The 17,401-nt window shown below is 34.4% G+C and overlaps 2 protein-coding genes across 4 annotated transcripts in view; one reads left to right on the forward strand and one right to left on the reverse strand.

Annotated features, from left to right (window-relative positions):
* LOC108750424 overlaps positions 1-422 on the reverse strand; it is a 20,390-nt gene extending 19,968 nt beyond the window's left edge. For all 3 annotated transcript variants that reach the window (XM_018489849.1, XM_018489850.1, XM_018489848.1), the window contains exon 1: positions 214-422. The gene's annotated coding sequence lies outside the window, so the exon portion shown is untranslated. The remainder of the gene's footprint in view (positions 1-213) is intronic.
* A 3,228-nt stretch (positions 423-3,650) lies between these two features.
* Positions 3,651-17,401, forward strand: part of LOC108750595 — a 115,960-nt gene continuing 102,209 nt past the window's right edge. Inside the window, exons 1-5 of the mRNA XM_018490128.1 lie at positions 3,651-3,818; positions 4,095-4,170; positions 4,643-5,025; positions 5,113-5,238; positions 5,412-5,527. Of these exons, the coding sequence (XP_018345630.1) occupies positions 4,155-4,170; positions 4,643-5,025; positions 5,113-5,238; positions 5,412-5,527 (641 nt within the window). The 5' untranslated portion in view covers positions 3,651-3,818; positions 4,095-4,154. The remainder of the gene's footprint in view (positions 3,819-4,094; positions 4,171-4,642; positions 5,026-5,112; positions 5,239-5,411; positions 5,528-17,401) is intronic.

Consider the following 17,401-nt stretch of genomic DNA (forward strand, 5'->3'; position numbering starts at 1 on the left):
TGACTTTTCCCAACATACGCAAAGTTACACGTAACGTACCTCTTAGTTGTAATTTCCTTTTCAAAAATAGAATACACATGTTACATTATATTGTTGAGTGGTAAACTACTTACTTTGTACTGATTTAACATTTCGTTTGACATTAAAAAAGTAAAAAGATTGTCAATGGTGTAAAAAAGAATCGCCGATGAAGGGAAAGAAAGCTAATCTTACCCAGGAGGGACAGCTCTCCCTAGTTCTTCGTCGCGAGCTCTCCGTTCCCTTTGGCGTAATTACAATTGCCGTGAAGGAGGACGAAGGGAAGCGTTGCGGATCTCGCGATGTGCCAGCGCTATCCCAACGCGATCCCAAAAGTGATCTTATGGATCGCGCGCGAGAAAGAGGCGTGCGAGCGTACGCCGAAATCACGCGTGCGGCGCGAATGGCACCTGTAATCAAACTGACGGTCGAAATCAGCGGGAAGCATGGAAATAATGGACACCTGTACACCTGGGAAGTGGAGAGAGAACGGCGAAAGAGCAAATCGTGCGTTCCTGATGAGAGAATCCCCGCGTTACAACCGCACGATAGACCATAGGGGGCCCATAGAGCACGACGCATGGATAACGCGCGCGGGGGCGGACAGGTGGGGTCCCCACGTCCGACTTCTCTGGCCTTGCACGCAGCGGAAGTGGACCCATTGTGTGTCCGGTTTCCGTGAGGCCATCCGGGAAAACGGGCGACGCGTCATGTCCGCGCGGGGGGGCTCACGAGAGCTGCGGAACGTCGTACCCAGCGGCGTAGGTTCTCGTCATCGAGGCCGACTCGCGGCGGAATCATGGATTAGAGATTCCCAGTCGAGGTCAACCAGGACGAGATCGCACCGTCATCATCGGGAATCAACGAGCCGGTCAACGATCGACTGGATAAAGCGCGGGGTGAGCCATCTCAGTATACAGGGATCCGTAACCTTTTGTTCGCCATGTTAGATGCCTCGAGAATTATTTTCTTCGTACAAAGGTATCGTGTAATACATTGTTCCGTGATTTTAATTATTTTACTTTTATTTTCAGTCTCATTTAGAATGTACGTCCCAATTTCGAAAGGTACAATTCTCAATCGGACGTGTTGATGAAAGAATTTAAGAATAATTTAAAAAAAAATCGAGTATAATGCGAAGTTAGACTTTTTAATGGCTGTTCTAATTGTTTGAATTATTTTCAGATTTACTGAGTATTTATTTATTTAAATATATTCGTGATTTATGATATTGTTATTACGAGAGAAAATCAAAAGTTATAATATTACATACATTAAACAAGTACTTAAACAATTTTGCAAAAATAGAAATCTTGTCTTTTTTGAAATACACAAAAATTGTACGCTATCTATGATAGTTAATTATAATAGAAATATGCGTATGAAATGAATATCTTATAATAAATTAATACATATGAGATAGAAAATTAAATTCAGTAATAACAGTATACGTCAGTCCCTTATAAATTATGGTGCTAATAATGATCATGAGGTCTTTTTCCTTTCTTTTTTCGTGGCATGTCCTTTCTTGCGTTTCCACAAAGAGCATTATACTTAAGAGATATCTCTTTCTCTTGAGACAGCAAATAACGACGCTTCTACGGAGTCTGAAATATTGGAGGAAGTGGAAAGATAAAAGAATATAATAAATTTCTCTCATGGAATGCTTGATAACATGTTTTTTTCTTGATAATCTTTTATATAATAATAGCAACACTTATTTAGCAACATTTATTTACCTGATCTAGACAAGACTTGTTTTCTTCATAAAATGACTGGTTCTTTGTAAGTATAAAGACTGATATAAAAGAGAAAGCTTTCAGAAGCGTGACAATACAGCTTTGTCACAAATACGAAACTTCACGGCTGAAAAAGATCAAACAAGTATAATTAAAAAATTGCTCAGATATATATATTATGAATAAAGAATTTTGAAATGAATTCTGTGCTTTTATATTTAATAAGAAATGTAAGAACCGTTTTATAAAAAAGGATCCTTATTGATAAAAAAAGCATTTTTTTGGATGTAATTTTTTTTACATTAAATACTTTTAAACTTTAATTATACGAAAGTTGATTTACCTCTTTTTTTTTCTTTAAATTTCATATTAAATAGCTTATCTTTTTTATTGTGTACAGCTGAGAGAATGAAATTTATTCACGTAAACGGTCCAACAAGATTCTCATTATTTAAAATTTATTTTCTCAAAAATTAATTATTTTCGCAGGATTAATTATTTTATAATTAATGCACATTTATGGAGGGCGCTATTTTCCAGGGAATTCTCATGCGTTTGTAATTGTTATAATTTTATATTGTTTACAGCTCAATTATATTACGAGTATAATGATATCGTAATATATTTGTAACATCAGAATACACAAACGTAAAGTGTGTTATATAAATTAATGAAATAAACACGTAAAGCAGTTTTGGTTAACATTGTCACAATAGTCGCATGTATGTTTTTCGCTTAATTGACATTATATTTACAGATATAAACAACAAATAAAAATGCAGAATTTAAAGATATTTTGAAGGCCTACTTCATTTTGTCTTAGAATTTGAGATAGAATTTTATTTATAACTTTAATTTTAATTTTATTTATAACGTACCGTGTAATACGAGAAATACTTGAAGATAATATGCACTGTAAAAAATATATGAAAATATATTATATGCGTCAAAAGCACACAAAAGCATATAAAAGCGTATGGTTCTATTTCCTGGTTTAATTACATTCAATAACGATGAATAACAACAATAATAATTATTAATTCTCATAATCCCAATAATAATAATTATTAATATTACTGATAATTCCAAATATTCAAGTGGAATAATAGGTCATGATAATATCAAAATAATAATTAAAATAAATCTGACTCATCAAAAAGTGATTTTTAATTATTTTGGAGTTATTTTGACACTATTTTGATGTTATTATTTTTTGTTTTGCTTAATGGGAAACAAAATGATGATAAAATGACATTTAAATACTCTAATAGACGAAAGTAATCATCACTATGTTTTTTATCACTAGAAGTACCGAACGCGTGATCTTTATTGACGGCTTTTATTTTTTAGATTATTATTTCTTTTATAAAAAAATTGGGTTCTGAAATTTTTTTACTTTTTAATAATTATGTCATTCATTTATACTGAAATATTTAGTTTTTTAAATCAATTTCTTTATTTTTATAGTAATTTATTCGCTTTCTTCTTTTAGTGAATAAGAAACAATGATACTTTTATCAAAATTAACGTTATTCTACCATTTAAAATAATAATAATCAATAATAATTTATTTCGAAATCTAATACGAATTATAAATCATATAAAATGAGCTCTATGATTTATTCATTGCTGGTTTTTACATTTAAGATTGTCCTAAATACAGTCACTTTCAGATGTAAGCTAATCACAGAGCCATATTAGCATCTTAAAACATTATTTAAGACAATCTTAGAATAAAAACTGACTATAAATACAGGAGATTAGGTTTGAAACTGAGATTACTGGAACCGAGTTCGCGTTCGAGCGTTTGAAAATGGCGCCGGGTCACGTGATCGCCGAGTGCTCGGAATGCGTGCCCGTTCCGGACACTCTCTGTGCGTGTGATACGTGAGGCAAGAGCTCGATAACGCGATATATAGTTTGGTGAAGTCAGCTGACGCCAGGATGCAATCGGCCGTCGCTCGTGGACTGTAATGCGATCGCTCCGTTATCGCGTGAGACTGTAAGGATCGCATTCGCGGAAAAAAACGCGCGTTCTCCTCGCGCGACCCGTCAATCGAGGTGAGTACTGTACCTGAAATTCTCGAGGATGATCCCGCGGCTCTGCTCCGGCGCCGCATATTGATTCGCGATGTGCTTACGGCGATGTTACGCTTAATGACAATTAATCGTTTATCGAGGTGCTTCTCGAGGAACGTATTATTCTCGATTTGCGAACGTCCGTAGTGTCCTACTGTATTTTGAGGTTAAGAGAAAATGATGTCTGTGCGACGCATTTACTCTCAACGAATTTCAATATACATACATCCATGAAATATTATCTTTTTCATGTTTTAGTTGGGTACGCGAAGAACTTGTATAAATTTGAGTACTGATTAGAGAACAAAGGAAGTCATCATGCCGCTCAGTGCAGGTAAATATCAGTAGAATTATTTGTAATTTTATTTTGATTATCTTGTATATTGTAAAATGGGAGTAATTTTGGATTAAAATCGAGATAACTTTTTGATCCAAATTTTGGTAATGCTTAGACAGCATGCATGTCAAAATTAGGATATAAGACAGGTCTTAAAGATATTTTAAGAAATCTTAATTTTAAACATCTGTTGATTAAACATTTTTGAAAATTAAGTTATTCTCTAAAACTTTTAAAGTAAATCTCACTCTAAAGAGTAAAGCCTTAAAAATTTTAAATTGAACTGTTCTCTTTTAAGGCTGGCTCAATTTTTACTTTTTAGATTGAGATTCTATTCTAAAGAATTTAGAAAATATCAAGTTCCGACTAAGCCAAAATTATCCCATTTTCTAGAAAGCTTTAATAAATATAACTTGCGCCATTCTATCAACCTATTACTTCTAAGTTAATGTCTTGTTATTTGTTGCAGATATATCTACGGCGCTTCATCTGCTGGAACACGTGCAGGAACGGGTGGAAGATTGCGACGATCCTAAATTGCAGATGCACACGTCGCAGGATTTGAAATCATTAATTTCGTTGTTAGAGGATCCAGTATTTCGGAGCATAGTCACGATTCAAGACTCCTTGATTGAACTAAATACACAACTGACGCATCATCCATCTATTTTGCCCGGTGACTTTGACATTAACATCAGTGGACAGCTGGAGCTTTCCGTTCCGACTACACCGGTGCAACCTCTCGGACCGAACATGTATCAAGATTTGTATCAAGACAGTAGCGAGCTGGAAGATCAGAGAGTTCCTGTCGCTCCGTTACTGCACAGTAGCAGCGAGGACACGAGCGCGCAGGTATTATCACATCATTGTTATATTTTGTAAGGATCAATCATGTACTTTTATGCATCTATTACAAGACTTGTCGTTACTTTGTTACAGGTTACTAGTCCCAGTCTTGTTTCGGAAGTTATGGGAATGCCGCCTATAACAACACCTACTTATGCGAAGGAGTTTAAAAAAGTCATCGAAGCTGCGGCGAAAGGACGACAAATATTTACAGTCCAGGTAAATTTTTTATAAGACATGAAACTTTTTTGTAGAATATTTTCAAAAGTGACTCTTTATATATCATTAAAGCATTTATCATGTTTATTTTTTAAGTAAAGAGTGGAGAAAAAATCAAAATAAAATTATATTAAAAATATCTCGCTAATGAAGATGATTTTATGTCTTTCTAGTTATATAAACCGGAAGGAACTAGTTTGGGATTCAGCGTAGTCGGACTTCGGAGCAAGGATAAGAACGAGGTTGGCATATTCTTACAAGAGATACAACCAAACGGCATCGCAGGCTGGTAAGTCGACCTAGTCTTTTATTTTTCTCAACGTTTTTTGCTGCATGCTTTCAAAATAGATGGGCCTGCAAATTTTAATAACTTTATATATAATAAATATCGCTATTTTGATATAATAGCAGCTATATGTTTCTTTCTTATCAAAAGACTCGACAATTGGAAGTTTGATAAACATTTTCGCTTTAGTGGCGTTAGGAATTTGGGTAAAAACTTTTAAGTTGAGTATATATATATATATATATGTTTTTAGCAAGGTAATCAGATAGCAAATCCCTCAAAATGTCAAAAAGCATTTGATAGTTGTCAGTAAAAAGATTTTGCATTTTGCGATAGCAGGCTTGAAGTGGGAAATAGGAGTGATCCGTGAGTGGGCGCAATATCAGGTGATCCAATAACTTCGCTTTACCGCAGTGCGGTTGAACCGGCATTTCTGAGTAGAACTCGAGAAATATACTCTTTTTTTTTTTTTAAGTCAAAAATATTTTCATGAATTATTATGCTATACCCTTAAGAGCTTCTCAACGTTCATTCAAGCTTTATTTCAGCAAAAAGTCAGGTCGTATCAATTACTTTTTGTCGTTATAACGTGCCGTTATCAAGTTTGCAAATCTCGGAAATTCGCTGTTAATGCATGAACCCAACGGAGAAACACGATCCCCTTTTAGCTCGGCGAGAGCGAAACGCGATTCCTTGATTGTTCCTGGGGAGAGAAAATGAGAAAGTGAAGGAGAGAGAGCAGAGAGAGAATCAAAGCTCCACGGGCAGCCTAATCTACATCGCCGTCGTAAACCGCGTACTCGGGGATGAGGGAAACACGCGAGTCGTCGCGCACAACGCGTTCAAAGCGAACGAGCAACCGCGGGCTATCATTTCCGAATCGCGCATTTCTCTCCGGCACACCCTTGTGCACGGTCGTGCGGTGCCGATCGTGCTATTCGTCACACGCATGCCCGTTACCCTCCATCCGGAAGCTTCGCCACCACCGCCGTCGACGCCGCCGCCGTCGTCGTCGAGAAAACGCTGCCTTTGAAAAAGAGCCCTCCCACCCTGTGACCGACCAGTCTTCGACGAACCTTCGTCGACCGAAGGTCGCGGAGCGGCTCACCTATACGCGCTCTTATCACGCGGCGGACACGCACCTTGCACGCACCCACGCGCCTAATCACGCGTATCCGCTCGCCCGCCCGTCCTAGTTACGCGCCGAGTGTGGTGTCGCCGCATGCGAGGGTGCACCTCCTAGTTTTTTCATTCCCCTCCCCTCTTCCCCCCTCCACCCCCCTCCCTTGGAGTTTCTCGCGATTTTCGCAGTGCGTTCCCCGCGTGCGCCACGTTTCCGCGCCACGCCGAAATTGCAGCTTCGCCGAGTTCTCCGTCCGTCGAATGCTGATTGCCACCCCCCTCGATTAATTTGCGTTCGCGGAGGGATAAAAGGAAAGAGGAAGGGAGGGAAAGGGAGAGAAGAGTACGCGTGTCGGAATCACGTTTCTTCCGAGGTGACATGCGAACCTTCGCCGCGTTCGCGTTCGCGGCGCACTTTCACGCGATGCTCTCGTTAATCAACCGCGCGCCCTCGTAAAGGGGCAACTTCGTGCGGGGGTTGTTACGCACGAGGAGGTGAGTGAACAATGGAACAAAGCCTACGTCATTCTGTGATAGCTCACGTGGTGCGCGTCCGTCTTCTGTGAGAAGCGTCATGGTGCACGTCGTATTGGCTCACCGGTATCATTTTACGTTTACTCGCGGGGCACTCTCGGTTTACGTTTTTCCTCCCACGGCAATGCGTAAACGTGATGCGGAGAACAGATGCGAATTATTCGGCGAAAGCCGACAGTCGCAAGATACACATTACGGAAAGAGACGTTTTGCTAAAGTTTCAAGTATATAATATATTTAGATTTAGATTTGAAAATAGTATTGTTGGATTATCAAAATAATTACAAAGAAATCTCAAATGTGATGAGCAAACAGTTTTGACATTTTAGCGACTAATTTGAGTTTTCTATATAATTATTTTGAGGGTTCGAAAAAATTATTTTCTAATTTACATCTAAATTTTTAGATACTTACTTTAGCAAAACCGTTCTTTCCGTTTAGTTACAGATCTAGAAATAAATTTATTAGGCCATCAGAATAATCACATAGAAATTTCAAATATAATAAGTAAGAGTTCAAAAAGTTTTAACACTTGAGCAATTAATTTGAGTGTCCTACGTATTATTTTGATGATCGAACAAAGTTATTTTCAGATTTGTATGCAGCTAAATATAATAATTTAGATACTTCAGCATAATCATTCTTTCCATATAGAGATCTGAAAATAACTTTATTAGAGCGTCAAAATAATTACATAGGAATCTTAAGCATGATAAGCAGCGCTGCAGAAAGTTTTGAAATTTTAGTAACTTAGTTTGAGCGTTCTACATCATTAATTTGGCACAACAAAATTATTTTCAATTTGAATCTCGCTAAATTTAGATATTTCAGCAAAACAGTTCTTTATGAATACAGATATGGAAATAATTTTGTTGAGTCATTAAAATTATTATATATACAGGAGGGAATCTCAAGTATGATAAGTCATACTGTGCAAAGTTTTGACATTTTAGCAATCAGCTTGAGCGTCCTACATAATTATTTTGATAACACAGCAAAATCATTTTCAGTATCTGACTAAATATGTACCTAACATGATTGTTATTTAATTAAATGTTTAGACATTTATGCAAAAATCAATCTGTAAATGTATGTCTGTGATGACGAAATGTACATTAATAAGTCACGTCAAGAAATACATGTAATACCCTGCAGTTATGTAATATTACTCAATGACCACAAATGAAGGAAATCGCGCGGCGATAAACGCTACGGTCAAACGGCGGAGTTGGCTCGCTCACCTTCGAATCGCGAATGAACGGGTGTTTACGTGGACTTGGTACAATTCGTTCAGACTTCTCCACGTCACCGTTGCGCTCTGCTCGCGAGCTAGGGGTAGCACGCTAACGAATAGCGCAAAATTGCGTTTTTATCGACTCGCCGCCGCGGCTTTACGCCATAGAGCGAGAGACGTGGCCCGTACACGCCTCGTAGGCGAAACTGGGTTAGATCGTCAGCGGGAGTAGGCCTCATCGATCCTGGATTTGAATTCAACGTGAAATTATTCTAGCCCGCGATGCGCGTATTATTCATGCCCTGGGATTCATAGCCGGTGGTGCGCGGATCCGCGATACGTGTCGCCGCGCGTCAACGTTGACGCGCGAAATTAAACAGGGTGACTTTTCTCTGGTCCAGGGATGAGTATACTGGTCCCCTCCGATCGGAAATTTGTCGGCACGCGTGCCACTGAATTTATCGCTATCAACACCATCGGGTACACATGATGGAATCACGCTGTTCATATATTAATCTATCCAGTGACATCACTCCCTATGCATAGATAATGAGAAGTGACGGTGGCAGTAGGGTGGCAGCCTTATAGCATTCATATCCCTTAACACTCGAATTCTATAAATATTCTAATGATAACTTTAAACCAATACTATACTACCCTTTATACTATTTCTACACAAAAAGAGAAAACGATTTTTCTGCATAAAAAGGACGGTTTTGTTGAAGTATTTGAAAGTTTAGCTATATATAAGTCTGAAAATAATTTGTCGGACCATCAAAGTAATTATGTAGAATGCTCAAACTGCTGGAATGTTAAATTTTTTTGCAACTGTTGTCTGAAATTCCTACATAATTATTTTGATGGTCTAATAAAATTATTTTCAGACCTATATCTGACTAAATTTTTAGATATGTTATATCTAGCTTTTTTAGATACTTAAGTAAAATTGTTTTCTCCGTGTGGAGTATCTAAAAATTTTGATAGATGAAAATTTAAAAATAATTTTGTCGAATCATGAAAATAAATATGTAGGAAATTCAAAGAATTCTGTGAAAGCTTTGATATTCCAGTCCTATTTTGATAGTCTAATACAGTCTTACTTTCAAATCTAGCTAAAATTTTAGATACTTCAGCGAAATTTCTTTCTGTGTATTACAATATTTGTTTTATTACTGTTTTTATTAACATCCTATTAAAGTTTCTGTATTTTTATTTATTTCTTTTGCGCATTCGCCTATACTTTTAAGTTTTTTTTTTCATACGTACCATGAAAAAGAATCACAAATTATTGAATCGATAATGGAAATACTGCAGGCTTCTATAAACAGTCTCAGTGGAGGAATATCAGTAATTAAATTTTGCGAATAAATTAATATTTTAATCAGGCGTTTTAGATACTATCTTCTTCATTAAGTTTTATCTTTTATAATAACGAATTCACAATGATCGACCGCATAATTTATGACACATTGTCATAAATGTTCATTTGATTTGCACACGGTGATGCATGTTTGTTTGAAATATTTTTACGTTTTTTTTTTAAGATACGGAGATAAAATTTCTTTCAAATTTTTATGGTCAATGTAAAAATCCGAGGCTCGTTAGTTGCACTATCGATGCACATCCAATGAAATGTACAGCATTATACGTATAGCTTTCAAAAAAGCTCGGCGAAGTTAATACGTTGCGACGCGTCGCGTTGTGTACGTTAACGAATTTATCGCGCGCGAGAGAAAGTCCAGAGTGAATTATTAGCCAGTTACACTGCGTTCGCTTTTTTTTTTTTTTTAGTAACAATGTATAAATATTTCAAGTATACTCACCGAAACTTTGCGAAAGCGACGATATTAAAACGCGCTTTTATTGTATGCCGGACTTGTTCGTAAAAAAGAACTTTATTTGATGGAGAGATTATTATTTTATCGTAATATTTATTTTTATATATCGCATCTCTGTAAGAAAAAAGTAATATCAAAAATATAAAATTATTTAGCAGGGAGGAAAGAAAATCGCATATTTTATTTTATTTTTTATATTTTAACATTAATTATTTACGGCTGTTAAAATTAGAGCTAATCACAAATTATTTGTTTCCAGTTTTAACTTTAGAAATAATGTAGATATTAATTTTTTTGTTATGTTTTTTTTGTTATGATGTTATGTTTTAAATTAAAAACTAATTCTATTTTGATTTTTGTCATTTTTCTTTATTTCGATTCTTTTTTATTTCAATACAACTTGTATTTATTTTTTCTGATTGACGATTGATGTATTTAGAATACATAATATAAAATTCGAAAATTTTCGACTTGCATCGTTTTTTTCTTATGAGAGTGCGATATGTAATTTTATCTTTATCTGAAAATTTCTCTTTGTCTGCAATACGATATGCATACTTAATTAAAAAATTTATATGAAGAATTTTGCTGCGTACGAAAATTCGAAATTTTCGCTGTTAACTGTATCTCGTTTGTTGTCAAGCAGTATATATTGGACATTGGAATTATTGGTAGTTCACAAAAATTGGTACAGAATTGTTTTCCCGGAGAAAAAACATGTCAAGGGGTCTATTGAACGGGCAAAGACCCTTCTTTGTAATTCACTTTCCAGTAAATGGTTTTCATATCGGCACCTTTTTTTTCATCATTTTCATAAAAGAAATATAGTTACGCGTAGAACTACTGATCAAAAATTCAGAGGAGAATGCGTTAAAAAGTCATGTTCGGAATTAAATCACGAGTAATTGACGCTTTTGAGGAGACTTCTCGCTTTCAAACCTGACTTCCATTTGCATTTCAAAAGACGAAACGGGAATTGTTTCAGGCCGGATTTTCAGAGCTTTCATGTTTTCGTACATCTTTCGGTACTCTCACTGTTCGCGTGAAATTATTTAGAATTTCTAGAATGTACAGTGCTGTCAAGTCCAAGCACAATTAAATCATTAGTTGAATCAAAATTACTATATTGCGGTATGTTCGTTGGCGTTCTAAAACAAATGTTTCGTAAGAGGGTCAATATCGTTAACCAGGTATCGTGCGTTATATAGTAACAATAGAGATCAGTATCCCCGATAGTTCACACTTCGAGTCGACCTGGGTGCCGCAGTCGCGTTTTGTGCTTTGTTCGTTCGATAAAGGCGAGACAAATTTCATCACCGAATCAAACAATGTTCATACACGAACAAAACTACACTGCATTCTGATTGCTTTTCAGATAACATAAAATATTTACAATGCAGCGAATTTTTAACGTAAACGAGTGAAAATTATTTTCGCAGCATGACGATGCGATGGTACCTCGGATAACGTCCATGTTTTTTACGAAACGATATAACGGAAAGTTCTTAATTTACGTTTTTATCGAGAAGTGGGAACAGAGTTTTGAGCTCGTAAGGAATTTGATGAGGTTTGCATTTTTAAGCGGACCGGTAATAGCCGCTGTTAAAGAGTTGCAGACAAACTCAAGTAAGCTGATTTGAAAGCGTAACTTTTGCGAGAAAATAAATTGCTGATTAACCCTTTCGCCGCGTGCATTTTTTAACCATTATAACGTATTACATGCGGGCGGTATAGCGGTAATGCGACTCTCGTCAAAAGCGAAGCAATTTAAAAGCTGCACTTAATGTCGCGCACTTGTTGTGTACTCGACTTTTTTTTACTACCATTAAAAAATCGTAATTATTTAATATCTTTGTTGGGAGCATTCAAGCCGCACGTGTTCGTGCTAAATTCTAATTATGGCTGGCGATTTCTGGCATGTTGATCTTCATTAAAGCAAACGGCAATATTCATTACGATAATTAAATTAGTACTTGGTTAACGTCGGAAATTCTGAAAAACGATGCTGGAAAATTTCGATATTAATTATAATGAAGTTATTGCATTTATTTTGATTCTTTTAATTTATATTAGTTGTTTAAGTAAGTTTGTTTGTTTATTTGGAATAATTTGGATGAAATTATATTAGTCATTCAACTTTGTTTTAATGTAGATAGATTATTCAAAAAATTCTTATTCAAGTTTTACTGTAACAAAATATTAGTGCAGTTAATAGTTAACGATGAGTAATTAAAAATTAAAAGCTTTTTGCATCCTAAATTTTTGAAGACCTGCTGATATTTAATTCAGTTAAGTTCAACAAAATTTAAAGTAGCTTATATGGAAGATATAAACGCAAATTTTTTTGCTTGTTTTTTCGTCGTATCGGAGGATATATCAATTATAGCATCCAATAAAGCAACGGCATTTTTCGAAAAAAAGCTTTCGCGTTTCCATTTATTTTCTTTTTCCGGCAAAATTTGGATCTACTTTTACCAGCTAATCTTAAAGTAAGAAGACTAATGTTATTTCGCGCGTTGAAGTGAATACTTTTTTTTTATAAACTCTTCGCGATGTCGCTCTTTTACTGTAAACAAAGATCAATAACGTTACGGTATGTGTAACACGAGTAACGATGGTTTTATCGCGGATGTCGCGAAACGTCTCGTAAAGTGTCAACCTCATTCTATTCTTGCTCCAGTTTAGTTATATTCTATTCTTGTACGTTAACCGAAAATCCATCCAATCGTGCTTGGGATGTGCGGTAGGATTACACGATAACGATGGTTAACACGCTTCTTTCAACGTGGTCAATACCATGGCAAGAAATTGATTAACCCACTGCCTCCACGCCACAGCACTGTAATGATCCAGCGATTACAGGCATTGTATTGCGAGAAACGAGCTATGTTATCGTCACAAACAATCGTTTAATAATTACACCTGCAAAATTTCAAGCTGTTTATTAGCTCTAAATCGTATTAAGTAACTGATTCGCAGTCATTTTGTGCTTACAATTAGCAAATCCACGGATTCAAATTAAATATACTACGGATACTCATATAAAGAATTACACATGATATATTCTCACATATATGTACATGTTTTCATCACATGAATATCAATGCAATAAATATTTGAGGATACATAATAGTAAAGTACAACCTAATTTAGGAATAATGAGAAGAATAAAAACAAATACATTCGTATACGTGTTTATTATAGATGGAACAGAACGGTGAAAGTTATTTTTTTATTTAAAATCTCTTAATTGAGAAAATATGCGAGTTAGATTTATAAGGGTTTCCAAAAATTTCCACATGGAAGATACAATCATGATTGAATTAACAAAATATGTTTGGTTAAGCAAAGTTTTGTGAAAATAAACAGGATTTCTGGTTATTACATATATAATCAAAACATTTACGTAGGATAGCTAAAGTTTGATTAGTGTAGCTGTAATAATAATATTCAATGCCTGGTTAATACAATTACAAGAAAAAAGAGTAAGAGGTTGTATTAAAGTGACCTATGGTTAAGGGAATATTGATAGAATTAAACAGAATTTCTCACAGAAAAAAAGAATGGGGTTAATAGTTGAATTATTTTAATCAAAAATTATTTTCATCGGAACTGACAATGCAACTAAATGTCATACAACATACATGTTTCTGGTTATCATAATCGAATATTTGCAACCTAATTTGTCTGATTAATTAAAACTAGAAATCATTGATATTTTATCAAAGAGTCTAGTTATTATATACATATTTCAGATTAATTCAATAAATTTTTCTTCAATGCAATAATTATTTCTTCACTAGCTTTTTATCAGTATCATATAGAATGATATTTTAATTGTTCTATCTACTTTGTTCAATTAGCGAACACATGACTGGACATGCATGTATAATTACAGAACTCATTAAATAAAGACATGAAATCCTGTACAATTTAATAATCATCAGTATTGATTTCAAACAGTAGAAATTTTATGTGTGCTAATTATGGCTATTAGCATTATCTCAATAAATAATCTTAATTTAATCACGGTGTATAATTATGTTTTGAAACCAATCTCAACATTTATTTCGCGTTGTTCGCGTAGTAAATTTATTACGTATGTATATTGTATTTCTATACATAAGTGCAACTCTATTGTTAAATCTACTTTAGGGATGATCTGTAATTTATGTCAGAACTCGAGATAGACTTCTACTTGTGATTCTATCTGCCGTCTAATTCGGAAACTGTAAGAGTCAGATACGCGCATGTATAAAGAATTTATTTATTAGAATACACAAATATTAAAGTACATGCTGCATAAAATTATAAGTAAAATTTTATCGAAATATAACGCGAATTATATAGAAAAAACGTCTAAAACATCTAAAACTTTTATTTGACTTTAATTTAAGAAATCCGAAGATACAATTATTATTTTTCAAAAAATAAATATTAATAATTTTTCTATTATATATTTTGACGTACCGATCGCGAGAATGTTGGTGATAAAAATTTTTTAATAATATGTACATTTCACTGACGGAAATTATAAGTATATGTGAATGACTCCAGGGCAGGCTCAGGATAAGCAGCTCGTAACTTGGATCAATATAATCTCCCTTTTGCTCTTTCGTGCACCCGCGGTACGAAAAAAAATGCTCCTTTCAGTTGATGCAGTCTTTCTTGTTCGCCGGAAAATATATTAACGAGTAATATCTTTTGTCGAACGGCTGCTCCTTCCCCTTTGTACTGCATGGCGTAAAAATTGGAATTTTTATAATAAAAGCGCGTATAATTACATCGACGTGTTTCAGAATAAAGGGTAAAGATAATTCGTTGAATATAATCAAATCATTTGATAAAATATCTCGAAATTGATTAATAATAATTATTGTTAGACATATATCGTTATTGAATTATATTTAACTTGCGAAAAGAATAAGAATGGTAGATGTTGTTTTTTTTAAAACTCCCATTATTAATATTTTTTTAACTTTGTAACTTTTTAAACTAGCACATAGAATTACGTTTAAAAAAAGACAGTGATATAAGAAAAATGTGAAAGTGATTTTTATATATTACAGAATTAAACAAGTATATATTACATAGGAAGAGTAGGGGAGAAGTTTTAAGCCTTCCTATCAGTTTTGTGCTCTTCCTTCGTCGCGATCGCTGTGACTTGTTAAAGAGAAGCTTACGAGAGAGTAATGTATAAGCATGCCGTTAACAGGCACCTCGTACAAATTCTTGTGCGTTCTTCACTTGTTGCTCGATCGATCCTTGTGTACCATTATTGTCTGGACAAGCTTACTTACACTTACGTAACGCAGAATCGGCGATCACTCTCACAGCCAAGGTTTTACGGCTGCGTGACAGAACGTCTTAACAGCGCACGTAACGGTGTAGAGTGTAAAGAATTCTTCCTTTGTACGCGTATATCTCTATCTTTGATTTGGTAGTGACACTTTATTTCTCACGTAACTGATTTTATTGTGACTTTTATGAGACTATCAACTATGAGACTATTTCTAATCCGAACAAAAGAAACAAAATTTAAAAATACTTATAGTAGGTAAGTATTTTTAAATTTTGTTTCTTTACAGCAGATAGACCTTATTACGTTTTATTAATGTAAAATTAAGTTTAATCTCGGTTTAACTTACTGTTAATTTTTTCCAATTTCTTAGAATTAGAAAAAGATAAGGAATAAATTGCAAACCGAGATTAAAGTTAATCTTACATTGGAGGAACTGGACTTTAGACGTTTGCAGCAACGAAGATTGCACTGTTATGTATCAAAGGAGTAATGATAATCCAATCTTTTGAGTAACATTTAAACATTTTATTATATTTTTAACTTCCATGTATGTCAAAATGTAAATCAATCTATTGCTGTGGTTAGTTCAAGGTAAACAATCATATTAATTTGTATGCAGTTGGTAAATAATAAGCTAAAGTTGAGTGAAATTTAATTATTTTCTTGAGTTTAAATTATTTAACTCCATTATTTTAGTTAAATTAATGACATTGAATAGAAGCAGTTGCGACCTATAGAAATGGTTAAAAATAATCCAAATTGGGTATAATTTGACATTATGAATTTAACAAACATATTATATATATATATATATATAGTATATATATATATTTTTTTTTTACCGATACTTAAATTAATTATTACTTTTATATAAATATACACGTATTCCGAAAAAATTATAATTCCGTACCAACAAACATTTTATCTCCTTTGCATTATATTTTTATAAAGAATTAGTCAGATCTCGGTAACGTTGCCGTGTACTGTATATGCATAAGTTATTACATTTATAAAACGCGCTCATAAATCATCTATAAAACTTGGAAGGCAGTGAATTTAGAAGTAAAAATGGATCTCGGAGCGTCACGTTCGGTTCTCTTAATAACGAAATTCTTTGCGATAACTCGCGGTGTCGTTGCCCTTTTTCCGATATTTCCAATAGTCATTATTTCACCGAATCACCGTAACGTCGCACGTCCAATCGGAATGTGCTTACAGCTTGAGAATTGATTTATCGGGCATACGGCAACTGGAACATTTTTTTTCCATGTATTCGCGACATATATTTTTCGACACGATAATACATGTGTAGCTGATGTTCTTGCTCTTTCCATTACGATCGTGATTTCCATCACATTTGTGCTACGTGTTTATGTTCATGGAAATGTTTCTTCCAACGTGGCTATTTCGAGGAAAAATGCGATTTTGCCAAGTTGACTTGCATACCAAGAGAGATCGTTTTATACGCCAAAGTATGTTACGATTTTCTTACATTACTTTGCAAAGTTTGGATTAAAGCGCTAAGCTTAAAAGAAGTTTATTGTGACAATATTTGTGAAAATTAGAAAAAGTTCAAAATATATGACCTGTTTGCAACTTTAACAGCTCTTAGATTTCTCTATTAAAAGATTAAGAAAATATAAAACACAATAATGCACAATCTGCACTTCATAGATCGCATACGATCTACCTGTGAATTTTTTGCGGCTCGCCTGTAAGATTTTACCTGTTTCTAAAAATGACTTTCTGAAAATGACTTTTAAAAAAAATTGCGCATCGCTCTGTCATAAAATATGAAAATAATAAAATCCATATACACACACATATATATATATATATATATATAT

Source organism: Trachymyrmex septentrionalis, unplaced genomic scaffold, assembly GCF_001594115.1.
Source record: "Trachymyrmex septentrionalis isolate Tsep2-gDNA-1 unplaced genomic scaffold, Tsep1.0 scaffold37, whole genome shotgun sequence".
Lineage (NCBI taxonomy): Eukaryota > Metazoa > Arthropoda > Insecta > Hymenoptera > Formicidae > Trachymyrmex > Trachymyrmex septentrionalis.